At 35.8% G+C, this 24,775-nt stretch overlaps 5 protein-coding genes across 10 annotated transcripts; 3 read left to right on the forward strand and 2 right to left on the reverse strand.

Moving 5' to 3' along the window:
- Window positions 1-68: 68 nt before the first annotated feature.
- On the reverse strand, window positions 69-1,947 carry LOC140988618 (probable serine/threonine-protein kinase WNK11). Of its 2 annotated transcripts, none has more exons than XM_073457641.1 (3): window positions 1,733-1,947; window positions 758-1,242; window positions 69-578 (listed from the first exon to the last, which is right to left on the reverse strand). In XM_073457641.1, the coding sequence occupies exons 2-3, from the start codon at window positions 1,238-1,240 to the stop codon at window positions 168-170; spliced, it is 894 nt and encodes a 297-aa protein (XP_073313742.1). In that variant the 5' UTR covers window positions 1,241-1,242; window positions 1,733-1,947; the 3' UTR covers window positions 69-167. The 2 variants fall into 2 exon arrangements, with proteins under 2 accessions (XP_073313742.1, XP_073313741.1); XM_073457640.1 differs by having other exon boundaries at window positions 1,669-1,947.
- A 1,540-nt stretch (window positions 1,948-3,487) lies between these two features.
- On the reverse strand, window positions 3,488-9,619 carry LOC140988548 (putative DUF21 domain-containing protein At3g13070, chloroplastic). The gene is made up of 14 exons (XM_073457550.1): window positions 8,860-9,619; window positions 8,394-8,491; window positions 8,210-8,303; window positions 7,218-7,295; window positions 6,938-7,041; window positions 6,341-6,422; window positions 6,124-6,263; window positions 5,976-6,054; window positions 5,796-5,859; window positions 5,260-5,351; window positions 5,069-5,134; window positions 4,343-4,459; window positions 3,942-4,121; window positions 3,488-3,848 (listed from the first exon to the last, which is right to left on the reverse strand). The coding sequence occupies exons 1-14, from the start codon at window positions 9,424-9,426 to the stop codon at window positions 3,618-3,620; spliced, it is 1,992 nt and encodes a 663-aa protein (XP_073313651.1). The 5' UTR covers window positions 9,427-9,619; the 3' UTR covers window positions 3,488-3,617.
- Window positions 9,620-12,531: 2,912 nt separating this feature from the next.
- Window positions 12,532-14,279, forward strand: LOC140987119 (zinc transporter 11). The gene is made up of 3 exons (XM_073455526.1): window positions 12,532-13,149; window positions 13,392-13,456; window positions 13,554-14,279. The coding sequence occupies exons 1-3, from the start codon at window positions 12,693-12,695 to the stop codon at window positions 14,061-14,063; spliced, it is 1,032 nt and encodes a 343-aa protein (XP_073311627.1). The 5' UTR covers window positions 12,532-12,692; the 3' UTR covers window positions 14,064-14,279.
- A 4,315-nt stretch (window positions 14,280-18,594) lies between these two features.
- Window positions 18,595-20,850, forward strand: LOC140987560 (two-pore potassium channel 1-like). 3 transcript variants are annotated; one of them, XM_073456112.1, is made up of 3 exons: window positions 18,595-18,721; window positions 19,267-20,199; window positions 20,521-20,848. In XM_073456112.1, the coding sequence occupies exons 2-3, from the start codon at window positions 19,298-19,300 to the stop codon at window positions 20,669-20,671; spliced, it is 1,053 nt and encodes a 350-aa protein (XP_073312213.1). In that variant the 5' UTR covers window positions 18,595-18,721; window positions 19,267-19,297; the 3' UTR covers window positions 20,672-20,848. The 3 variants fall into 3 exon arrangements, with proteins under 3 accessions (XP_073312213.1, XP_073312214.1, XP_073312216.1); XM_073456113.1 differs by having other exon boundaries at window positions 18,610-18,721; window positions 19,282-20,199; window positions 20,521-20,850; XM_073456115.1 differs by having other exon boundaries at window positions 18,637-18,703; window positions 19,282-20,199; window positions 20,521-20,850.
- Window positions 20,851-22,018: 1,168 nt separating this feature from the next.
- On the forward strand, window positions 22,019-24,701 carry LOC140987557 (cysteine synthase 2). 3 transcript variants are annotated; one of them, XR_012177154.1, is made up of 8 exons: window positions 22,020-22,495; window positions 22,577-22,651; window positions 22,982-23,125; window positions 23,258-23,647; window positions 23,734-23,969; window positions 24,049-24,272; window positions 24,349-24,394; window positions 24,625-24,675. XR_012177154.1 is itself a non-coding variant. In XM_073456111.1 (7 exons), the coding sequence occupies exons 1-6, from the start codon at window positions 22,247-22,249 to the stop codon at window positions 24,266-24,268; spliced, it is 1,314 nt and encodes a 437-aa protein (XP_073312212.1). In that variant the 5' UTR covers window positions 22,019-22,246; the 3' UTR covers window positions 24,269-24,313; window positions 24,587-24,701. The 3 variants fall into 3 exon arrangements, 2 of the variants coding, with proteins under 2 accessions (XP_073312212.1, XP_073312211.1); XM_073456111.1 differs by lacking the exon at window positions 24,349-24,394 and having other exon boundaries at window positions 22,019-22,495; window positions 24,049-24,313; window positions 24,587-24,701; XM_073456110.1 differs by lacking the exon at window positions 24,625-24,675 and having other exon boundaries at window positions 22,021-22,495; window positions 24,349-24,605.
- Window positions 24,702-24,775: the final 74 nt, after the last annotated feature.

A 24,775-nucleotide genomic window follows, 5' to 3' on the forward strand; every position in this document is an offset into this window, starting at 1 on the left:
TTATTATCAGGCCAGCTTTTGTTATTTTTCCCAAAAAAGATATGAGGTCCACAAAATCAGATTTGCAATATTTGAAATCTAAATATTGCATAAAATTAAAATAAGCGGTGAATTATAAATGATGTATATATACATTGAGCAACACCGCACATCAAGTTAATCAACTATCAAGATGAGCATGTTCTGAGTTCATGACCTTCATTTTCGTCGTCATCGTCGTGAATTCCATAAAAGAAAGGGTATCTGAGAAGATCAGTAGCCGACGGCCTGGCTTCGGCTGGAGCCAGGCACATGTCTATGAAAGCTCTAACCTCCGGATCGTCAACCTGGTTCAATGATTGAGGCATCACCCCAGATGTCACATTTCTGTAAATCGCGACGATACCTCTGCATTCGTTGTATGGAATCTCAAGGGTCACCATTTCCAACACGCACATCCCGAAGGAGTATATGTCGACCAGTTCTGTGTAGTTCTCCTCGTACATCTCCGGTGCCATGAATTCGGGTGTCCCGATCACCGAATGCACTGCGTGGTTCCTTCCTACGATCGCTGCTAGCCCAAAATCACCAATCTTTACCTACATGATTTAGGCCATACGCATATATGTCATCATAACTCTTGAAAATGTTGTTTCAGGAAGTTAGAACATATATAAAATCGGGCACTACGTATTCGCCTATTTATGTATTTTGAACAGTTTTTGAAGCAAGAAAAATCCAGACACGACAGTACTGGTGGAAGACTAGTTAGAAGAACCTGGCCAGTGTTGCCATTAATGAACACGTTGCTGCAGTTAAGATCCCTGTGAATCACGCAAGGCTGATGTGTGTGCAAATACTCCAACCCCTTCAAAATCTGCCACGACCATTTCTTTATCGCCTTCAAGGAGACATGCTTGTGTTTCATCCGATACTCCCTCAGGTTCCCCGAAGTGCACGCCTCGGTGATGAAATTCAGCGTAAATCTCCTTTCGTCGCGCCAAACTGAGCTTAAAGAGAGGACATAATTATTCTGCAGACCACCCAATAAAAAGACCTCCGACTGCAACCGGTTGATCGTTACTCCATCGTCGTTGAAGTTCCCTAGCTTAACCTGGTTCCAAGCCACCTCCAGTCCTTCTTCTTGATCGAAAGCGCGGTACACTTTCTTGACAGCGCCGGCGCCCAGAAGCTCGGCGTAACGGCCGTATCGACCCGTCGGGCTCAGTTCGACAAACGGTTCAGTTTCTTCATCCCCCATAGCTATACATTAACTCAAAGTGCTTAAAACTTGATATGGTAATAGAACAATCGGCGAATGCTTCAACATGTATTATTATTATATTACTGTATTTAATCACTTTTGTTAAGAACATATAGATTCATACACTGTCGATCTTTTTAATCAAGATTAAGTTATTCTTGAATATATTGTTGAAGAAAGACAAGAGAGTCGATCAATATTAAATATATTGTTAAAAAAAATTCAAATATATGATTTTCCCGAAAATAAACAATATCCCTTCGTTTCCATCGCATCCATGAACAGATCTTTTTTCCTCGACTGGAATTCGTTGGAGTTGCCAGTATGGATAAGATTCATAAACAAAAAAAAAAAAAAAAAAAAAAAAAAAAAAAAAAAAAAACCAACACGAGCAAACAAAGAAACGGGAAAAGTTAAACTCTTACATATACTATCGACGCCTTAAACAAGAACGAATCCAGAAAAAATAAGCAGCACTTTTTCAATCACCTCTTATTTTTGTCGAATATGCAGAACCAAAAAACAATCGAGTGGAAAGGCGATATATAGGAGGAGATGGGATCGTTTTTTAATCAGAATTCAGGTGGGATTCAAACAATTGTTTGATATAGTCGTATTACATGTAGCACTCGATGGAGTAGGAGTGTTGGAGTTTCCATCTTTCCGTTCATATTCGAATCTGCTAAGTGGATCTTTCTTTGAGATTCTTGGTCATCTTATCTTCTGTTACTTTGAATTTGTAATTATCTATTTTACTCGATAAGATTGTTTATGACGCCATAATCTACAATTTTTATTTTGTTAGGATTTTTAATTTTTTGCCGTTTTATATAAATTGAATTAAACTCGTGAAAATATACTTGGTTGGGTATTAATTTTGGGGTGGAATTGATTGAGTGATGGCGGTGAAATTTTAATAATTGTATAAAATGAAACTTCGATCTTTATGTTCTGGCTTATTTTTACAATCCAAATATTAAATATTTATGTAGATAGACTCCACAAAGATAATAGTTTGTTTTTATATTTTGCCTCAGTTATGAAATTCACATTATATTCCAAAGATCAACTTAAGAACATTCCAAAAAAAAATGTAATTATTATTATTTTCTTTGAGAGGGCTAAAGATAGAGTACCATTAGGGATGTCAATATGTCGAGTTTGAATCATATCTTCATTTGTTACATTCATCTTCATACTCATTAGATTTTCAATTTCATCTACATCTTTATACCCGTCGGAGGATTGAATAGTCATATCCAATCAAAATATCATATTATCATCTATAATTGTATTTTTTTAAATTTGAATATTTTGAGTAAGCTATAATAATTACTAAATTGTTTAGAATAAGAAAAAAATTAATATAAAAATTAGCAAATTAAACATTATATAAGAAATAACAAGATATAATCGCATATATGTAATTTAATAGGGTATTTGGGTTAGGTATGTGTAAAATTTTTTAAGACTCCTCTCCATCTCCATATCAGATTATTCATTTATTTAAGATAAAAAATCTCTTACATACCTTCTTCCATTCAAATCGAGTATTAAATTCTCCGGAGTTTAGAGGAAATTGTCACCCCAAATACTGATGTCACCTAACATTATCTGCTTAAATTATATCAACAACTGGCCTCCAAATACAGGGTTAAGGGCCAGTACCATCTTGGCCCATTAAGTAGATCCAATTTTAAAAAGGCTTTAATTTATATTTTTATTTAATTAGAATAAATGTTGTGAGTCTAATTATTTTTAATACTAATGCACCACTCTTATACAGTTTTTTTTACCCCTTCTTTTATTTAATAAAAATATTATAAAAATTTATTTCATTACATTCTTAAAATAACTAATTAATTTGTTAAAAATCTTTAAAAAATAATTTATTATATTATAATCCATGTACACGAATTATCGCGTTCGCTAATATTCAAATAAAGTAACATCATAATTATACAAAGTAAAAAAGGACTAATTTGGAAAAAAAAAACAAAAACAAAAACTTGTGTGAGACGATATCACGGATCGTATTTTATGAGACATATATCTTATTTGGGTCATCCATGAAAAAATATTACTTTTTTTGCTAAGAATATTACATTTTATTGTGAATATCGATAGGATTGACCCGTCTCACAGATAAAAATTCGTGAAAGCATCTCACGAGATACCTACTAAAAAAATCCCAACCGACTTACAAAGATTCTTTTACATTGGATTGTGAAAGAACATCAATCAAGTGTGCTGCGGCCTCTAACATGATGGTGTCAGGCTGTCAGCAAAATACAAGCATCCTATACTCAATATTTTGTGAGAGAAATATAATATACATTTCATTCATGTCTGATGAAAAGAATGGTGAATGCAACTACTGTTCTCTTGCTTGATCATTATCAGACGGGTCCATATAATCACCTATTCCATTAAATGGGACCTCACCAGTCTCTGTCCTATCCAATTCATCATCGTTGCTGCTCCATTTCCTTCTCTTGATTTTGGGAACCAAACGAGTAAATTCTTTCGTATTTAACGACGAATCATCATGGGTTTTTCGTTCGAATCGAACAGCGCTAACCTTTCGGGCATTCCCTTCTAATATCTGCGGATATCATCTATTGTTGATCACAAAAAAGTTGCCATATTCTAGCTCCATTTTTTTATTCTTATTTTACAAAGAACAAGAAAAACAAACCTCAAGCTTAAAAATCTGACTCCTCTGGTTTTCATCTTGTCGACCAGATTCTGATGAGTCGTATTCGCCATGCTCTTCTCGATTTGCTCTTTCCAGGATAACTTTTATGGTCTCTCCTGTCCTCGGGATGTACCCAAACGCTTCGCATACAAAGCCTGACACGGTTTCATACTGATGACCCTGAACATGCAAAAACAAGAATGTTGGCAAGCATCGATGGACTTGACAACCATACTGAAACTTGAAATCCATAGAATTGTACCATACACTACAATTATTATATCCAAAACAAACAAGGAACATATAATAATAACAATCCCATATATGTCGCACTCAACGTATTTTGTAGGACGATCAGTTTAGTATTGTAAGTTGTAACCCGAGGGAAGATGAAAAACTACCTCCGGCATTTTAATGTAGAGGTCTTCAGACAGCTGCCCGATGGTAGTATTAGCATCCACATCATATACACCATCGGCACGCATGACAATATTACCAGTCTTTTTCTGGATTTCTTCCTGCCATAGGGTAAAATACAGGAAAATCAAAGTCAGAAATTACGTTATTTTTCAATGCTCCTCTGCCAATGCCAATAGAACTTGTATTGTTAGCATAATAAATTCAAAACATAATGCAAAACTGCAAAAATAAAATAGGGAAAATTCATGCCAGTATGTAAACCAAAACCCCCTTTAGTTACACAACGAGACTTGGTAGACATAAGATGCTGGGGTTTTCAATAAGCATTGACATTCAATCAAATGGATTCGGAACAATTCTACATCAAAGCACGTACGAATTCCAGAGAATGTCATTAATCTCAAATCTCGACAGGGGATTAAGGATAAACTGATGATTTATGGTTAAGTTCCTCCCATATTCTAATATTCTCAGGCTATTACGCAAGAGCAAACTAATTTTTTTAAAAAAGTCAACAAGTATTCAATTTATGTCATCTCATCGATCACCTGTCCAATGCAATATCTTGTAGCTTTTCCGTACAATATCAACACCACAAAAGTAAATAAAAAGGCGACCAGAGAATGAAAATTTTATGAGTGGGATAGGACATGCATCTGAAATTAGTGATTGCAACAGAAAACACATGGTATCATCAAATGACTTACTTTCGAATCATTTTCATCAAAAATTTCACCAACAATTTCTTCCACTACATCTTCAAGGGTCACTATCTGTTGTAGCATAAAAGAAAGTAACATTAAATACACAAGAAAAAGTTGTTTGGTCCAGTATATGACCAACAGATATCCATATCAAGGTAGTGTAAAATAATATACGAAGGTGAGGAATAGCTTACGCCAACGGTCCCACCATATTCATTTAGAACTACAGCCATGTGCACCTTCCTTATTCGGAACTCTCTTAGAAGATTCCACACGGACATTGAATCTGCAATGTTGCTCAGATTTCATAGATATTTAATCTGTTTACGTAAATCCTAGTTATAAAATCACAAATCAGAACAAGAAAGAAACGAAATGAGATGTGAAAAGCATCCTTTTGAAATGAACAATGTTATAACTTGAAAAACTAAAATTTGATGTGGCTCGTGTTTCAAAACTGTAGGCATCTTTAGATACCAATCCTCATTGATTGGAGTAGAAAAACCTGTTTAACATTTTGAGGACTAAAAAGAAGCAGCCCTTCGAAATGCACATTATACAATATTAGACTGAACTTACTTTTTGGAAGAACAACATACAAACACACGCATACACTTTCTCTCACACACACTGACGCACATATCATGTAAGAAGCCAAATTTCTATTGAATTTCAACATCCAAACATGTTTTCAAAATATTAATTGCAGAATCTAAAACTCAAAAATTACCAGGAACAAAGTATGCCGGTTTATGCGCTAGCTCTCCCACAGCAGAATTTTCAAGAAGTTCCCCCTTCAAGACCAAAAAGAATATAATCTGAGTCCCACGAGAATATTTTGTGCATGAGTAGAAAAGATGAGAGGACAACATTCTGGATAAATACACAGAAGCATTCGAAATCAGTTAACCTTCTGGACGTAACCCAGAAGATCCATTGCATATGCAATACCAACAATATTGTCAATGCGCTCCTTAAAGACGGGCACCCTACAAGCATAAAAGGAAGCTTCTTGAACTGAACATAATACAACCCACAAATAGAAGAGCAAACCATACCTGGAATATTGATGATTAACCCATGAATTGTGGAAATCAACCAGTGTTGCACTGTCATCTATGGCAACAACATCGACAAGAGGTGTCATTACCTCTCTAACATGCGTATCTTTTATTTCTAACACATTTTCAATCATATCCTGTCATATATCAACCCAATGTTAGGCTCTGACGTGCACATCGTGCGTAGGATACTGATATGTGGAACAAAGTTCACCTGTTCTTCCTCCTCGATTGCTCCGCTCAATTCTGCTCCACGCAACATCAATTTTAGTTCATCTTCAGTTACATAAGGCTCACTAACACATCAGGACGACCAAGTTAAGGGTAATGTTATGGGGTAATAAAAAAATATAAGGTGGGAAAATCCAGTGACATGGTAGAAGCAAATAAATATCAGCTCACAAAACAAGAGGATTGATTAATAGCATTTATAATGAATACACAATTAGTAAGGATAGAGGTTATCTTCCTGTAATAGATAGATGCACTTAAAATTAGTAAGAAATATTAGAATTTACGACTATCCCTTAAAAGAGCCACTTTCTAAAACCTGCTCAGGAACTCCCTTTTTAAACTGAAACATACCAAACAAAATGAGTTTCCCCACATAATATCTCTATTTTCTTTAATGATCTACATCATATTGCACAGATTTCTTTAAAGAATCTCAAATATCGGAACTTGATCAGCAATCGTCTATTGAGAAACTAAAGATTCTGGCATCCAGCCCATATAAGAGAATTATAATTTATATGCATGGCAAAAATAATAAATGACATGAGAGAGAAATGCCGATTGAGGTATACCTCACCTTCTCCCTTTCAAACCCAGAAGTTTTAACATTCCCATCGACAAATATGTAACAACTCTGCCCACGGGATATAATACAAGAGAAAGCCACGCCACTGGCCTGACCTAAAGACATCACAACTACACTGCATCAAAAATATATGAGGCATACACAACATTATACGTGTCTTAATTTTATTTAATTTAAATTCTTTAAGAGAGCATTTGATAATTAAAACTACCGACTGCAATTTGACAAAGTCATAAAGCAAACTCAAATCAATTACAAGCTCGAAACTTACCACAAATTTAACAACCTCTGTGGCATTGTGAACGGCTATACTTTTTGGAGTAATCTCAGTAAGAAGCAAAATTGCAACCTGGTGTTATTGACAGTTTCAGACTAAGTATGCCCAAATGAAAACAGAGAAATTTCCGACTAAATGTTAACGGGGAATCAAAATTCATTTTGTAACAGATTATCACGATGAAAAAAAGGCATTGGACGAGGCTCTGCCTATACGTATTTCTGGTCAATTGCCATGGTGGGAAAGGAAACAAATATTAAAGCTCCAGATATTATTGCTAGCCGCATAGCCGATAATATTGCATCCTAGAAAGCCAATTAAGATGCAGATTATGATTAGATAGCGAGGATTGGATACTTTTTATCATCACAAAATACAGGGATGTTAGCATACACCTAATTGCATTAACACGAGAAACATTAAACTACATGACACTAAAGGAGAATATTTAACTTATGAGGGCATGTAACTGATCTTGAAAGAACATGGAATTCCAGGATTCAACTTGGATTCTCAAAATTTTTGAAATATGGCGGAACTCCTTCAATATGCACAAGGATTTGTGACCAGATTGACATAGAAATTTAGAATGAATTTTTACTTTTGTTTATAGAATAATAATGTCAGGTCTAAATGAGAATGATCGATTTGAACTTGGAATTTTTGAGGAGACGGGAGCCAACTAAAAGCTGTTTTTCGCATGTCACCTGTTTGGACATCAAAATGCAATCCAGGGATAAAAATAAATGGCATGAATGGTGCAGAATTTTCATTAAGAGTGGATAGAGCCACGAGTCCATGTGAAATTTTCAGCTGAACTCCACTAGCATAACATCTTTGAGAAAATAAAAAAATTCATTATCATTAAAGATTATCATCGCAGCAGTTCTGGAGATTTGACCTTCCTAAATCCTATTGAAGTGAAAGCAAAGTAAGCAATGTGGGCTTAATCCAATCTGGAAGACCAAAAACAACTATAGTCATACCGTCATAACTCCGGTAGCTGCGGTGACACCAGCGTCTCCAAATATTGCAGTTGCAGCTTCAGTAACTAATGCTGTAGCACCAATATTTACCACTCTAGAAAAAGTCAATATTCAAACTTAGAAAACATGTTGATATCCGAAAGAAGAAGAAAAAGAGGCTAATTGATGATAGGAGGAGCAATACGTGGTGCCTATAAGGATGGTTGTCAGGAAGCGAGTAACATCATTCCTTAGCATTTTAAAGACACCATTTTCTGACTCTTTCTCTGCCAATTCCCGCACCTATCATTCATCACATAAATTTGTCAGTCAGTTGTTTTTTTAGAAGAAAAGAGAAACCAACTGAAAAATAAATCTAATTTTCCCAACACTGAGAAATCATCTCAAAACTACAAAAGCCATTATAAAATGCAACAGATAAGATAATCATGCAAACACAGTTGAACAAATGCAACAGATAAGATAATCATGCAAACACAGTCGAACGCTAAATCTCTCCTAGCAACTACTTCAAATCATTAACAGAGGTCCGTGCATGCTAGACCTCTTTTAGTTTCAAATAACACCAGAAGAGTTTTCAACTCCGTCCATGAGACAGATGGATAATATGTATAGATAGCAATGCAATCCCAACAACATTTCATCACTACCTTCCAAGGCCAAAGAGTGGTAATGGAAGTCTCGGCCATGGAGAAAAAAGCGGAGAGCCCTAAAAGTGCCGCAAGAACCAAACCCTGCTCTTTGATAAGCGTCAGAACCTGCAAAATCTTTGGCCATGAGGTCCTCAACGCCGATAAACTCCGCTCCCAGACCCCATATCCCGTACTCATGATCCCCTCCAACGCCAGTGCTCTCCGGCAACCCAATATCACGAATACCCCAATCGCCACAGCAACAATCGACAGCCACTTTCTGGCCAAGATTTCTCCCAAATTTTCGACAATCCCCACATCATCGCTCTCATCTTTCCTACAGAAACTGGGTTTAGTCGTACGTGAATACAGGGGAGCTTTTCTAAAAGAGTTAAAAACGGAAGCTTGAGAATTACACGGCGGAGTACACAATGCCCCGCAACGAACCCTTTTAAGAAGGAACTTAGGGGATGGTTTCCAAGTGTTGCAGAGAACTCTAAACGAGGTAGTATGATAGGCGACGAAATTGGGCCGATTGAAGAGTAAAGTTTCAGGCACGGCTGCGGCAGCCGCAGCTGCACCCATGAAATCACTTCGTAAACTTAGGAAATGAAAATGTGTGGTTGATTATCAGCGGGGATTTATAATCTAGTAACTTAACGAGATTTTAGAATCTGATATCTTGTTTAGCCGATGAGCTGCTCATCATCATGTTCGTTATTCGTTGAAGAGCATAAGCAGAGAAGTGTTACAGTTCTTTGGGTTTTCTTGTAATTGTTTCCCACTTCGCGTACAAGGTCTCCATCAACTTGTCATATGCGAATGACATATATACCCTTCTTATTTTTCTCCTCCTTCTAAAAACAAACAATTGGTTTAGGAGGAAAAAAAATCTATATTTAAATATAATATTATTTTACATATAAAAAAAATGTGCGCGTGATCAATTTATCCTTGAAAAAATCAGAGTTTAATTTCAAAAAATAATGATCTTATCATTGGTAAGGCAAAGATGGCTTAAAATACCAATTTAATTTACAGTCATCTTTCGATGCACATGGAATAAATCTCGAGCAAAGAGAATATCATGTAAACAACTCTAGCCAGAAAATTGCACCGAACACATAAGGGTGACAGTTTCTTCTGAATTAGACGGAGAATCTGATATTTGACCGGAATGGAGGAGGGTGTGGAGATGATTTTTTAATCAATTAAATAAATAGTTAATTGGGTATGGGGAAGGAGGTGTGTACTAAAGAATCCTATTCATTCTCAATCCGAATACCCGATTAAATTTATAAATTTGCTAACTAATTGGGCTAAATTTTCCAGTAAGTTACGCCTATTATTACAGGCCAACACCCTCCGCAGTCCCTTCTGTAATCTCTTCACTAAATTAGAAAATCCATTCATGGTTCTACTTAATTTTTTCAAATGAATTTTGCTCGTTTCAGTACTTAGTTAAAGCTCCAAATTTCTAAAGTTGGACAGAATCAATTTTTTCCAAGTAAAATAAAAACAAAATAATCAAACAAATGCTTTTGTAGATGGATGGATCGATCGCAGGGGGATCCTTCAGGAATCTCATACTGTCCATTAAAAAAAAAGGAAAAGAGAAGAAAGACTCTTTAATAATTGATCATAAAATTGAAGAATCCAATTCCACAATCATTTAAAATTGCACAACGATATAAATATATCAGCAATTTGAACACATTGTGTGCATGTACAATTTATTAAATAAACAATTCTGATATTGAAATATGAATTTTTTTATTCAATTTAATAATTTATATTTAAAAACAGAAAAAAATTGAAAACAAATAAAAAATTAAATCTGAAAACTTACAAATAATTTAAAAAAATTAAATAGAATAAAAAATTTAAAAATAAAAATAAAATTACACTTAACTTTTAAAATAACATGATAACATTGCACGTAGCTATAACAAATTAAAATTCATACAAAAATTGGGCCAAACCATTAGAACAAGGTTATGGGGGGTTGTCCATAGCGTCGATGAAATAGACACTAATTGGTTTAATGTTTCTAATTCACTTAATTTATTTTGGAAAGTGGTTACGCATTACGCAACATTCATGAAATGTTGTCACATGTTGATAACTCATGTTTATATTTCTTCTAACCCAATTATCAGAAACCAATGTTGCTTTGATTATTGTCAAGTGTCGGATTGATGGAAACAGTGTACCATACCTTCGCGAGAAGTTCATTATCGGTCTTCGTCCAATTTTTTTAATTCCTTCCTATTATCGTCGGCAACGATCTTCTTCCAATTTTTTTTTGGGTTTAGCAGGAGACTTCATTGACATTTTGAGAGAAATTGAGTTTTGTTGAATATAAAGGTCTTCATTTGCTTGTCGAACTATTGAGAATTAAATTGAAAAGAATTTGGTGAATCAATATTCATATCATCATTTCTTCATAGACCAATTTTCGTATTTTAATTTAAAATGAAATGAAACAAGAAGAAAGTTTGATTTTAGAATGAAAGTGGACGAAACTGTTATTTTTTAAGGTGTATTATGACAATTTATAGAAATATGTTTTGAATTTTCAAAATATGGCCGTTTTCGAAGTTTTTTTAAAATTATTTTTATATATCATTTTTATTTTTAAAAGCTCGAAATTGGGATAAATCTTGGTGGTTGATCTGCAATGAACTATTCATCTCAACCATTTTTTATATAATTTTTTTCTATTTTTAAACGAACAGAAAAATCTGACAATTGATTCAACATTACATATAAAAAAAGTTGGCAACTTCACTACACCAAACTCAGCTGTATCCTCGCACGTGAAAACTTTCGCGTGCGAGATCCTCGCCCTCCATTGGTCGATGAAGCACACACTTCATCGCACGACTTCATCGACCATTGTACATGACCTAAACAATCCGCACAAATAAGATTATAACCCATGACCAATTGAATCTTGAGGTCACTTAGACGAAGAGCTCTTCGACAAATATAACAAAATGGAATTTAACTCATGTGCCACCATATAACATATTAATAATTTGAATAATCCAGAATCCCCGACCTACTACGCCTGGTTGGTCAATTGAGTCGTTTCAAATTCTTCTATTTATATTATAAAATTAAAAAGTTAAAACAAAATGTTAGGCGACCCATTCGAACCAAACGGGTCTGTCCCATACATGGAATCATATACCTAATTAAATTTAATAATAATAATTGATTATTATGATTCGAAATGCCATATGGCAAGTCCCCATTTCATGCCTTTAACTCAAAGTTGAATAAATTATAATTATAGTTATTCTCTTCGCGGGTTTATATGTCTATATCTATTAAACAGATCATTAAAATAATATTTTTGACATAATAAATAACGATTTGTCATGAATTAACTCGATAAAAATATATATCACAAAATCGATCCGTAAATCAGTATTTTTCATCACATCGCGTATAAAGACGATCTCACACTAGTTTTATATTATAAATTTAGTTTTTCCATTACATTTTAAATATATATTTTCTAAATCCCACCACGTTTATTTATTTAAATTTTAAAATATAAAATAAATCAACCTAAATTAAACTAAAGGAAGAACAATGGTAGTTTAATGATTTATCCTATACCGTTGTTCATGTGCCGGTCCAATTACGAGGATGATTTCTTTGCGTGAAGTACACGAGGATGCGTAATTCTTCTGCTTTTGTTTCCTTCTCGCCGTGTCGCTTTCTGTACTGCGTTATCTGTTCTGTACTACGACGTAAATGTTACTCCGTGAGTAATTTATTTAAGGAACTGTCAAAATTTCCAAGAAATGCTCCAAAACTAGCTCCCACTCTCAAGATCCATGTCGCGGCTTTATCTTTTCCTTTCTCTGCTTTGCATCATTTTCCTCTCTGCCGCCGCCCACGGCGGAGATGCTGACTCTGACTCCGACTCTGTCTCGCCGTCGGAGAAGCCCAATCTCAGGTCCCGATCCCTGATACTCGTCAAAATATGGTGCTTGATTCTGGTGTTTGTGGGGACTTTTGCGGGGGGTATGTCCCCCTATTTCATGAAGTGGAACGAGGGTTTCTTGGTGATTGGCACGCAGTTTGCGGGTGGGGTGTTTCTGGGAACAGCACTGATGCATTTCTTGAGTGATTCTAATTCCACTTTTGAGGATTTGACGAGTAAAGAGTACCCCTTCGCGTTTATGCTGGCGAGTAGTGGATATTTGCTCACTATGGCGGCTGATTTCGTTGTTTCTTATGTGTATGGAAAGAATGATGCAGGTTCTGCTCATGTTGATGTCGAGCTTCAAGGTTTGTGTTTATTTGAGGATATCGCGTATCCTGCCGCATTAGATTTTGTAATTCCGATGTCTTATTTGGGGTTCTCTTGCCATAATTAGTGTTTATTTTCTTTTCTTGCTTTAGAAACAATTAATAGCAAGGTTAACTTCGTGAGATTTCTTGGGTCTATGTTATGGGAGTTTGGTGCCATTAGGTTTCATAGTTTTTACATTGAGTTGTGATTTTCCATATTCTGCCTCTCTTTGTTACAGCAAATACTCGAGACGTTAAAGGCCACGATAATGGAATACCGTTGCATTCGAATTCACATTTACAGGTTACATCTCTGTCTCAAAAGTGTATTTTTTCCATCCATAGGCAGGGGTGGCGATTTTTGAATGAGCTTGATCACTTTGAGGTATTTGATTTATCAGAGTCATGCCACAAAAGCTTCACTTCCAAGCGCCACGTCTCTTGGTGACAGCGTCTTGTTGATTGTTGCCCTTTGTTTCCATTCGGTGTTTGAGGGCATTGCGATCGGAGTGGCAGAAACCGAGGCAGATGCTTGGCGAGCTCTGTGGACTGTCTGTTTACACAAGATATTTGCTGCCATTGCTATGGGGATAGCTCTTCTCAAAATGATTCCAGATCGTCCTCTCTTATCATGTGCAGCTTATGCCTTTGCATTCGCCATATCATCACCAATTGGTGTAGCTATTGGCATTATAATTGATGCCACGACACAGGGTTCTGTGGCTGATTGGATATATGCAATATCAATGGGTTTGGCTTGTGGGGTGTTTGTCTATGTGGCCATTAATCACCTACTTGCTAAAGGCTACAATCCTCAGAAGTTGGTTTCAGTCAACACACCATTTTTCAAGTTTCTTGCTGTTTTGTTCGGTATTGGCATAATTGCAGTTGTAATGATATGGGATACCTAGCTAGCTGGTAAAAAGTGAGTGTACCATTTGCCCTAACTTTTTCGAGTCGAAACAAAGCCGTGAAATGTTTGAGTTGCAACTGGGGTATGAACCTTAGTAACTGAGATCTTCAAGTTGGATTTTGTATTTCAGTTGTAAAATATGATTTTTGAAGAAATATACTCAAGAACTAAAAAACCAAAAAACAATGGTTGGAATATAAGTACCTGATAGATAGATTTTGCATTGCCAAATATGAAATCTATGGATCCTTGGATGAAACACTGGTAAAAATATTTTGTTCCAGTTTCATCCAAAAGAGTATCCTGTGATCGCAGAAACCAAACTTTGTCAAACATGGCTTCATCACCTGATATCCTTAATGCCACAGCTTGGTTGCCATCAACTCCACCCTTTGTGGAGACAACTGTATTCTGCCATAGAAAGTCTACTTTTGGGTCAATAAATGAAATCTTATGACTATAGGACATAATACAAAGTCATATACAGCGAAATTTTGCCTCAAAAGTGATCCTTGATGCATAGAAGTAGTCTGATTCTACTGTGACAGAGGCTGAACTCCACGTTATTTTATTGTTGCCATTAAAATATTTGACAATATATTCATTCTAAATTGGAATGCTTCTTCTCTTTGATTCCTCTTTCTTTTTTGATACATAGATAAATATTTTGATGTCATGTTGACTTTATCATAACAAAAAAAAAGCTTTATATAACTTATATATATAACTTGGAAATTTGGATAGCATTTTCAAATTGATATATAGTAGAAATAACCAATTTGTAAATCATGTCTTGACCAATACACAAAGCTTTTTATTACTCAAAACAACTGCTGATTTTCTTATTAATACAAACAAAAAATGATAGAAATGAGAAAAAATAGTCCTTTGTTGGCACCTAATCCAGAATACAATATGAACATACAGAATTTTGAAAACAAAAAAATTCTTTAAGAATTCTTAATATTAAATTTTAATAATTGAAGGTAAAATATAATGTTTAAATTCGACTACTTAAATCACATATTACTATAAAATCAAATTGAAGGAAATGATAAACTGTATTTTGCTATCAATATAAGATTAAGAAAAATAAAATTCTTTCACCATAAAAATTGTTGTATCATAATAGATAAAGTTTGTTTTGTTTTGTTTTTTTTGTAAAGCTAGTTAAATAAAATATTATATTACTATAATTTAAAATATTTTTTGAAGTCTCCTTAAATTATGAGCTCTGAGACGACAAAGTCACGTGAGGTCCACCTGCCGCCATTTTTATCTCTGAAATCCAACCTGTACCCATCTACAATCAAATCGTCCCACGTAAGTAATCCCTCCTACTGTTGTCATTTTGCGAAAACCGTTGCGATCGATAGCTATAATTTATGCCAATGGATGAGGGGTGGAATGGGGGATTATTCAAATATATAAATAAATAAAACTACTTTTAACCCATTTTTCATGATGGAATGGACACATTATTCTTCAGTAATTTAGGAAATGAAATGAAAACCAAGACAGAACTGGAAACAAGAAAGAAGCAAACTTTCATTCAGAGCACTCGTCCAAAGACATATTTAGGGTAAGTTTCAAGTGTTTGACATAATCTAATCTAAATAACAAAATATCCCAATACGCGAATTTAAATTCTAAACACGAAATCCGTTTTAATATGGAATTTCAACAAGACAGATCGATTCAGTGCAGTACTTGAATGGTTGGGCCAATAAAGTCTTGCAAGAGCCGAAGGGATCACAAGGAATCTTCTCAATCTTTTAGAAATAAAAGGGTCCACTCCTACATGCATAAAAATGCCTATCAAATTCAATAAATCAACAAATTCAACTCTTCGTGTAACTGTAGAATAACAAAGCTTGGAGCAGAAATAGTGGCGGTTTATTAATTTTGGATTAATTTGATACGAGTCCGGATGACTCAATTATAAAATTAAAAAATTTCAGAGTTTAAAATCTTAACTCGAATATGTTAATAATTCTGGCTCCATCGTTGTGCAGACACGCCATTAAAATTTAGACCTTTATCTCATTAACTATCTAAAGAAAAAAGGAACATACTTAATGACATAATTTGTCACATGATGCTGCAAAAACTGATGGGTTCATCCTCATACGGGTCATATTCTCTAGGTGGATATGATGGTACGTACCTCGCAGGTGGTAAGCTCAACCCGTGATGATAGTAGGGATGATCGAACCTTAATCTTGACGAACACGAATAAGAATATTGATCCATCAAGTACCGTCGCCTATACCTATATGGGTCGTCAAGTACTCCGTATGGGTATCCGGTATTATAATAACCATGATCATAATAGTCATGAGAGTAAGAACGTCTATTAAGTTCCGGGTGTCGGAGTTTGACCCATTTTAACTCCGCATGGTACCCGGTTCTCGTCAAGGCCCTCACGAGCATGTTTGGATTCACCACACCGTACACTTTGGCCAGCCCTTCTTGAGAATCTATGGTAACATCAAATACCCCTACAAAAAGTAGTGTCCAAATTTCATTAATCATGCGTACGTGGGAGACTAATAATTTCTTTTCGGCCAAATGAAAAAAAAATATATTAAATCTTCAGTAGTTTCTCTAATTAGATAATTAGTTTACCGCAAATTGAACCAAGAACCTCCAGCATCTTCATTTTGCAGGCCTGACAATGGACATTCACCTTCAGAACACAGCTCTACAACAAACATGATTTCATTCAAAAAGCTTCAGATTAATTACTGGCATATAAAGCAGCGATTCATGATATCAAGTGAAAAGTAATAAGCACGATAATTTCTGAATAAATACCGCTTCAGCATAAGGCTCCATCGATCACAAGTCAATATCAAAAGACTGTATGTATGTATGCTCGATAACTCTGGATATGAAATATGGGTTTCTTTTTGTGCAGTAGATACAAGTATTAAATCATATTTCGAGGTTTTATGAAAATGGAAAATTAATCTTTCGAATGATTTTGTATATATCGTTTCCATTTTTAATTAGGATAAGATTCCAAAGCATACAGACCAATTTTAACCACGTAGTTGCCTGTTTTACGTTGGATCATATTCTGTGTAATCTCCCAAATAACAAGAAAATATTAGGATCTTATCTAATTGTTCCAATCCCGGGAAAATGTGATGACAGTATCAATTCTCTGTAAAGAATTCCTTTTCCTAAAACTCGATTTATTTCCTTCACTATCGTAATATTCATTAACAAATGAAACCATATTGAGTCTCAATATGAGAAACAATGACTAAACTGAATAATGGATGACCTCCGCCATCTGAGTAAAACTCGGTGGGGATAAGTTCAATGGTTAAATGGCAACAGGCCTAAATTTCAGCATTCAATTACAAGATAAATTTTAACGTATGTTCAATGGCAACATATTCAATACCTTTTCATTTAACCTGATCGATTAGTGAAAGCATAAGAAGCAAAGCCAGCAGCTTAGATGTATGCATGCTCCCTTTTGGATATTTATGGATGGCAGATAACTCTCTGTCAAGAATGAAAGTGAGTTTGCACACAATGCTTCAATCTCGAATTTGACTCCACTGTCTAACAATTGCTTGAGTTCGAACCTAAGATTGTAAAGTATTACACATGGACTGAGAATTGCTTTTTACAATGGCTAATGGCAATACACACAAAAATAATTATCATCCTAGAAGCTTTGCCTCCAACAGGGTACTTCGCATTCCATATAACACCTATGCAACATACCTCAGAGCTTATGCTTATCAGAGAACGTTTAAAATTAGCTGGAAAAAATGAGATTTTAAACACATGGTCCCATGCTATGTATCTACACGTTAAAGGTAGGAGACACTGTTGTGGAAGTTGATATGTTTTATAATCAGATGGAAAGGATCCAAGCCAACGAATCTCCGGGAGATGATGTGATTTGGCAGCATAAGTGTAGTAAGTATTGATATATATTAATATGGATGTTCTAATTTTATACTCAAAATTTTATCTTTTGTAATATATCTAAACAAATTTGTTATTTAATATCATATATATGTTCTATATATTTTCAACGTTTTGTACCAAATTGCATCCGAAAAAATAATTGTGGGCTCAGATAATGTATAAATATTTTTTTTTGTGAATTAGAGATTGTAGAAAAAATTTCGGTCTGACAAAATTAATATACATATAACTATATTGTTGGAGATTTAAAAGCAATTCTCCCATGATAATATACTAATTCAATTTTTCTTTAATATTTATAAACTTTAATATAGATAGTTATGTGTGGGGAGAGAATAATTAGTATCTACAGGATAAATAATGTTATTATTATGAAATATTGAGTAAAATATAAAATGATATTTAATTTATAATAATATATTTGGTTTGATTAACTAAATTTTGAATAAATAATAGATGACAATCTTGTTCCTTTCATAATTAATGAATATGAATAACATTCCCTTTCATTGGCCCACGTTTACATTCGAAGAAGTCAACAATTAACTTCCCCATTTAAGACAAATTAACATTAGTTGGCAAAAGCCGAACTGAGCACAAAACATAGAACAGTTTACAGACATTTGTAAAGCGAAACCTTCGAGTCATTCCAGGAGACGACACCGATTCGCGCTTCCACTTGTCGTAAATCCAAGTTTCTAGGTTAGACCTTCTGCTGAGCTATGCATCTTCTGTTCGAATTTATCGCTAAATGCCATTTTGTTCTTTGTTCTCTTTGAATGTGGATCCGTGTTGGCATCTGAATTCTAACCCATGATAGTTAATTGTATTTTACCCGTATGGATTTGGAGGATTTGAGACGACTCTGATGGGTTTTCGTTTATCTTGTTTAAATAGTTCAGATTTAGAATCCCGCTGTGATTTTTTGTGTTTTATTGCGAGACTGTATGTATATAAATTAATAAACCTGGAAGTTTCGCCCTGCAGTCTCAGACTTGTCAACCTCTGATAGATTATCTCTACCTTTTTATGTTCTATTGTTAGTAATATGACACCATAAATATTAGAGAAGTGAACAAATAAAAGAATATTAGTAGTGGTAGTTATGTTGATCAGAAGTATACGGGTTTAATGCATTCCTTCTTGTGAACGTTTATGTTGGTATTTCAATCCCCCACCCGGTAAATTCAAAGATTCCAGACAGTTTTTATGTCGTGGTGACCCAAAATTTGTTCTGGGAATCTCAGGTTTTTCGTATTCAGGAAAATACTGAAGTTAATGGCCAGTGACGGTGAAACGTCCGCATCAACAGCATTGTTAAGTCATAAGCCTCCGATCGATCTAAAAGCTGGTGCTAAGGGAAGGAGATTTCGTCGAAGCAAAAGCGCTCCTTTGACTGAATTTGTTCCTGGGGAAATCGATTGCACGCCGGAGCCACTTCCACGTTCTGATTCGTATTTATATAGCATAAATCCCAGTTTTAGAAGAGTGATCATTTACCTTGTATTTTACTTGGCTATCGGTACCCTATGCTTTAGCTTTGTTATGAGCACGATCATCGGCGTGAAAACAAATGGTGTTCTTGATTCTGTTTATTTTTGCATAGTGACCATGACCACTGTTGGATATGGAGACCTTGTGCCTAACAGTGCCTCCACAAAACTTCTTGCTTGTGCTTTTGTCTTCACGGGGATGGCTTTATTAGGTCTAACAATAAGCAAAGGAGCAGACTACTTAGTAGAAAGGCAAGAGGTATTGCTTATTAAGGCAATGCATCTCAGGAGAAAACTAGGTCCGAGTGACATTCTTAAGGAGATGGAGAACAACAGGGTTCGATACAAGTGCTTTATGATGTTGTCCATCCTCATTGTCCTTATTATTGTTGGCACAGTCTTTCTGGTTACTGTCGAGAAATTCAGCACCATCGATGCGTTTTATTGTGTTTGCTCTACAATTACAACATTGGGTTATGGAGACAAAAGCTTCTCAACAAAGGCCGGGCGTATTTTCGGTATATTTTGGATTTTGACAAGTACCATTTCTTTGGCTCAGTTCTTGTGTTACATTGCGGAGCTCAACACAGAGGGAAGACGGAAAGCACTGGTTAAATGGGTTCTCACCAAGAGGATGACAAATGTGGATTTGGAAGCGGCTGATATTGACAACGATGGGACTGTGGAGTAAGTCACTTATGAACTTATACATGAACTTTGTTGTGAGTTGTGTTTTTTAATCGATGCCCGTCTACATTCACAATCAATCACCCAAGTTGATGATAGTCAGATTTCTCCCAAATGCTCAAAATGAACGATGATTTCATTTTGTTCACCCCTCAAGTATGCCTGAAAACATGAGACCCGGAAACCAGTATCCAACATTAACTGATGAAAATATGAAATCATGCACGGCTGGTAATCAAAGTTTATGACTCGAACAATAGTTTCATGTAACGAAAAGTTATCGCCACTGATTGCGTTTTTTTGCTTGAAATTTAATGACAGTGCTGCTGAATTCACCATCTATAAGCTGAAAGAGATGGGGAAGATCAGTGAAGAGGATATTAACCTTCTGCTAGAAGAGTTTGACAACCTTGATGTCGATCAGTCTGGAACCATTTCTACGCGTGATTTAACTCTCGCCCAGTTAGCTTAAACACGAGAAGAAGAAATATTTTGTGAAATTTGTTTGTACACACATCTGCTTGTAATGTTTAGTTTCTACACCTTAATGAGTTAGTATATATATATTGTTGAAATTGTTGAAATGTGTGTGTGTATTTATTTCTTCATGCCTTGTGGATTTGCATTTTTTACATTTGTTAAAAGAAATCAAGGCTAATTTTCATGTAAAAACACGTCTAATTACTCAACTACAACATCTGTTATCATATTATCAATAATACAGGTTTCAATTTATCATAATTTGAGTATGCTATAACAGGATAGTGAGTACTTTCGTATGAAAGAAATATTTTTATAGGTATTCAATATATCATAAAAAAATAAATATACGTATATCTATTGTCGTAATCGTTGGAGAATACAGTAATTTATACATAAATCATCACATACAAGTGTCACCAACGTAATATGTAGGTATATCTAGAAATCAAACGAAAATCACCTGGAGCCGATCATCCTAGTATTTTATTAATATAAAAAAAAATGTACAAGTCATCACTTGACTGGCTAGAAAGCGTAAAGAAAGCGAACTAGCGTAAAAAACACCAGTCGGCTCAAAAGCTTGCGTTCAGCTAAATATTACCTGCTCCGATTGGCCATCGGCAAAGTTTAATAGCCCCTCGACGGCATTCTCGCCTGGAGTATCTGTCTCCGGCGCAGAAATTCGGCCAAACACGACGACTGCTACGAGAAATAGAGCAGTCGAAAGGAGGAGTGGCCAAAAGTAGTTCAAAACATCGAGAAAACGAGGTGCCAGATAGCAGAGAGAGAAGATCACAACACCGAAGCCAAAGACCAACAGAAGGTGCAACTTAAACTTGAGGAGCTTTTCTGGGATCTCCATTGCTGAGATGGGAAAACTCGGATCTTTCACTGTGCAGAGATTCTCCTTGTGAGGCATGTGAATGCCTCGCGGTCGGTGTCGGAAATTTTATTATTTAGTCTTTGTTTTCAATTTCAAATCCCCAAAATGCCCATAGTTAATTACACATATCTCCTAATCAAGGGATTTCTAGATGGTAGTGGCATTCATCATTAGATTTAGATCCCAGCGAATTGGATTTTTTTTATATCCTAATTTAAGAAGCGGAGAAAACTCGAATTTGAATCAATACATAAAAAATTTCGATAAGAACATTGGGCCAAGCCCTCGGTCTCCCCAGCTAAATAGTATTGAATGCACTGGATACATATTACTCTTTTACACAAGAATTGATTGTTTTTTGTTAATTATTTTTCTTTTAATTATTTGAAGAGATAATTAATTATAAAACAGACTATAAAGTCGTTTTTCTAAGTGAAAAAAAGTGTGGGGGTGAGTTTAGATTTTGTGTAATTCAAATCAGCAGATAAACATTATTTGGTTGTGGGCAACCTCACCTTATTCTTTGTTCCCCTGTCTGTTTGCTATGCCTGGCTTCTGAGTTCAGTCAGGATTTCTGATACTGATGTCGTAGTTATGGGCCATTTGATGTGTTGGGCCTGTATACCTTACCAGGCAGCCCATTCTACCATCCTGACGCCGTTCTAGAAAGCCGTCCGGGATATGAACTGTGATATGTTTTGGGCCCAATTCATAAATCCGGCCGCTACTATGGTGTCTCCTCCTGTTAGAACCGCCGGCGTCGCCGCTACTACAGTCTCAGTAATTGCCTTCCTCTCCTACATTCTTATCAACAACAGAAGGGCTCGTTCGCGTAGGAACACAATAAAGCGGAGAAGTGGGGTTGTTGCTGCCATTGGCAACACTCCTCTGATTAGGATCAACAGTCTCTCCGACGCCACCGGATGTGAGGTGATTTCTTTGTTTTTTCTCGAAAAATTTCATTGATTTTCTATATTCTTGCGGTTCCTTGATCATTATTTCGGCTGGCAGATTCTTGGAAAAGCAGAGTTCTTGAATCCCGGTGGCAGCGTGAAAGACAGAGTGGCAGTCAAAATCTTTGAAGAGGTATGAAACATTTTTGAACTTAACATTCTGTACCTCACCAAACCGTCAGGAAAAAATTTTTGCTTACTAAACGCGAAAATGGATGTTCTGCTTATTTTAAAATCGTAATTCTACCATGGAAGGAGCTTTTATGTATGTGAAAAATGCTAGTAGCATCTTCCTTGGCGCTTAAATCAGTTACAAAATTTCAGTATGAACATGCTACTTGTTTTTGTTTTCTCTCTGTTATGAGAATGCTGTAGTGTATCATTGTGTTCTGTCTTTGTAGTTCTTGTCTGTACTTTGTCGTGTTAGGTTAAAAATAATTTTTTCTTTGGGTGGTTTCCGCAGGCCCTAGAATCTGGAGAACTCTCTCCTGGAGGAGTAATTACAGAAGGCAGTGCTGGAAGCACGGCTATTAGTCTTGCGACAGTGGCTCCAGCTTATGGATGCAAGTGCCATGTAGTTGTTCCAGATGATGCTGCTATTGAGAAGGTATGTTTTGCGTTGCACTCTTATTTTCACGAATTCTTGATATGCAAAAACTAGATGCATTGTTTCAATCACTTTTGAGTTGGATTCTTTGAATAAACTTCCATGCGGTGTTCATTCCTTAATCATTTGCAGTCACAAATTTTAGAAGCACTTGGTGCCACCGTTGAAAGAGTTAGACCTGTTTCAATCACTCACAGAGAACACTATGTCAATATTGCACGGAGAAGGGCACTTGAGGCTAATGGACTAGCATCAGAGCACCAAAATTCTAGGCAAACTAGCAAACAAATAAATCAAGTTGAGAATGGTGTATTGGTCCAGGGAAAACAGAGTTCGACAAGCTTAGTTGACAGCAAGGGTGGTGGCTTCTTTGCAGATCAATTTGAGAACCTAGCAAATTTTAGAGCCCACCATGAGGGCACTGGACCTGAGATTTGGGAACAGGTTGGTGGGCATTTGGATGCATTTGTTGCAGCTGCTGGCACAGGGGGCACTTTAGCTGGAGTTTCTCGGTTTCTTAAGGTTGAGTTCTTCGTAATCATGAAATTTCTTGTTGGACGGGTACTCTGGAGGTGTAGTGATATGACATTGTTTCATGGATTCAACAGGAGAAGAAACCATCTATCAAATGCTTTTTGATTGACCCTCCTGGCTCTGGTCTGTTCAATAAGGTGACCAGAGGAGTGATATACACAAGAGAGGAGGCTGAAGGACGGAGGTTAAAACACCCGTTTGATACAATCACGGAGGGAATTGGGATCAACAGATTGACAGAAAATTTTAAAATGGCTGCACTTGACGGAGCTTTCCAGGGCTCTGATATGGAAGCTGTTGAAATGTCTAGGTTCAAGATATTGTTTGTAGTCAGTATGCTTTTCTGAACTCTTGAGATCAAAATATAACCCGAACTCTATGTGCTTCAGGTATTTATTGAAGAACGATGGCCTCTTTCTCGGGAGTTCTTCAGCCATGAATTGCGTTGGAGCTGTCAAAGTGGCACTAGAACTGGGCCGTGGCCACACGATTGTTACAATTTTATGTGACAGCGGGATGAGGCACTTGAGTAAGTTTCACAACGCCCATTATTTGTCCCAATATAACCTGACACCTTCAGCAACTGGATTGGAGTTCCTCGGTCTCTAAGCGGGTGAGGATTGCCGCTGATTTTGACATAAGCAGATTGTTTTCGTGATGGATATTTATCCTTTTAGTTGTTCTTGCAGGTTAGAAGATTGTTAATGGAAAAGGCAAGCAGAATTAGGAGACACTGTTCTCAATCACTTTTAGACAAGTTTATGAACAGGTTCATAAGATATTCGCATTTGAAATGTTTTTTTAAAAAAATAAAAAAGATACGGTTAGACAAATAACTTATAACGAAGAGCCATAGAACGCGTTTGTATTTTTGAATCACATTCCTAGGTTTGATAAGCTAAAGAATTTTTCTGTGGTTACAGATAGAGGGGAGTATTTTTTCTTATTTCCTTGGGAATCTTTAAGTTTCCATTGATTTTCCAGTTTTGTAATTTGATAATTGCATTGAGGGAGGGGTAGGGGTCTTTATCAACCTTACTGTTTTCTGCGGGCAGAGCAGCGGATACAAGGAAGTTAGCAAACTGGAAAAAAAATATTAAAAAAAAAAAAAAAAAA

The sequence above is a fragment of the Primulina huaijiensis genome, chromosome 11 (assembly GCF_012295235.1).
Source record: "Primulina huaijiensis isolate GDHJ02 chromosome 11, ASM1229523v2, whole genome shotgun sequence".
NCBI lineage: Eukaryota > Viridiplantae > Streptophyta > Magnoliopsida > Lamiales > Gesneriaceae > Primulina > Primulina huaijiensis.

Excerpts from the sequence above, each read along its gene's own strand:
- LOC140988548 (XM_073457550.1), bottom strand. The coding sequence starts at position 9,426 with ATGGGTGCAGCTGCGGCTGCCGCAGCCGTGCCTGAAACTTTACTCTTC. Across the intron at positions 8,304-8,393 it reads ACCATCCTTATAGGCACCAC|AGTGGTAAATATTGGTGCTA; the intron begins GTATTGCTCCTC and ends GACTTTTTCTAG. Across the intron at positions 6,264-6,340 it reads CAATCGAGGAGGAAGAACAG|GATATGATTGAAAATGTGTT; the intron begins GTGAACTTTGTT and ends GATATATGACAG.
- LOC140987119 (XM_073455526.1), top strand. The coding sequence starts at position 12,693 with ATGTCGCGGCTTTATCTTTTCCTTTCTCTGCTTTGCATCATTTTCCTC. Across the intron at positions 13,150-13,391 it reads TGTTGATGTCGAGCTTCAAG|CAAATACTCGAGACGTTAAA; the intron begins GTTTGTGTTTAT and ends TCTTTGTTACAG. Across the intron at positions 13,457-13,553 it reads ATTCGAATTCACATTTACAG|AGTCATGCCACAAAAGCTTC; the intron begins GTTACATCTCTG and ends TTGATTTATCAG.
- LOC140987560 (XM_073456112.1), top strand. The coding sequence starts at position 19,298 with ATGGCCAGTGACGGTGAAACGTCCGCATCAACAGCATTGTTAAGTCAT. Across the intron at positions 20,200-20,520 it reads GACAACGATGGGACTGTGGA|TGCTGCTGAATTCACCATCT; the intron begins GTAAGTCACTTA and ends ATTTAATGACAG.
- LOC140988618 (XM_073457641.1), bottom strand. The coding sequence starts at position 1,240 with ATGGGGGATGAAGAAACTGAACCGTTTGTCGAACTGAGCCCGACGGGT. Across the intron at positions 579-757 it reads TTAATGGCAACACTGGCCAG|GTAAAGATTGGTGATTTTGG; the intron begins GTTCTTCTAACT and ends TAAATCATGTAG.
- LOC140987557 (XM_073456111.1), top strand. The coding sequence starts at position 22,247 with ATGAACTGTGATATGTTTTGGGCCCAATTCATAAATCCGGCCGCTACT. Across the intron at positions 22,496-22,576 it reads CCGACGCCACCGGATGTGAG|ATTCTTGGAAAAGCAGAGTT; the intron begins GTGATTTCTTTG and ends TTCGGCTGGCAG. Across the intron at positions 23,648-23,733 it reads GAGTTTCTCGGTTTCTTAAG|GAGAAGAAACCATCTATCAA; the intron begins GTTGAGTTCTTC and ends TGGATTCAACAG.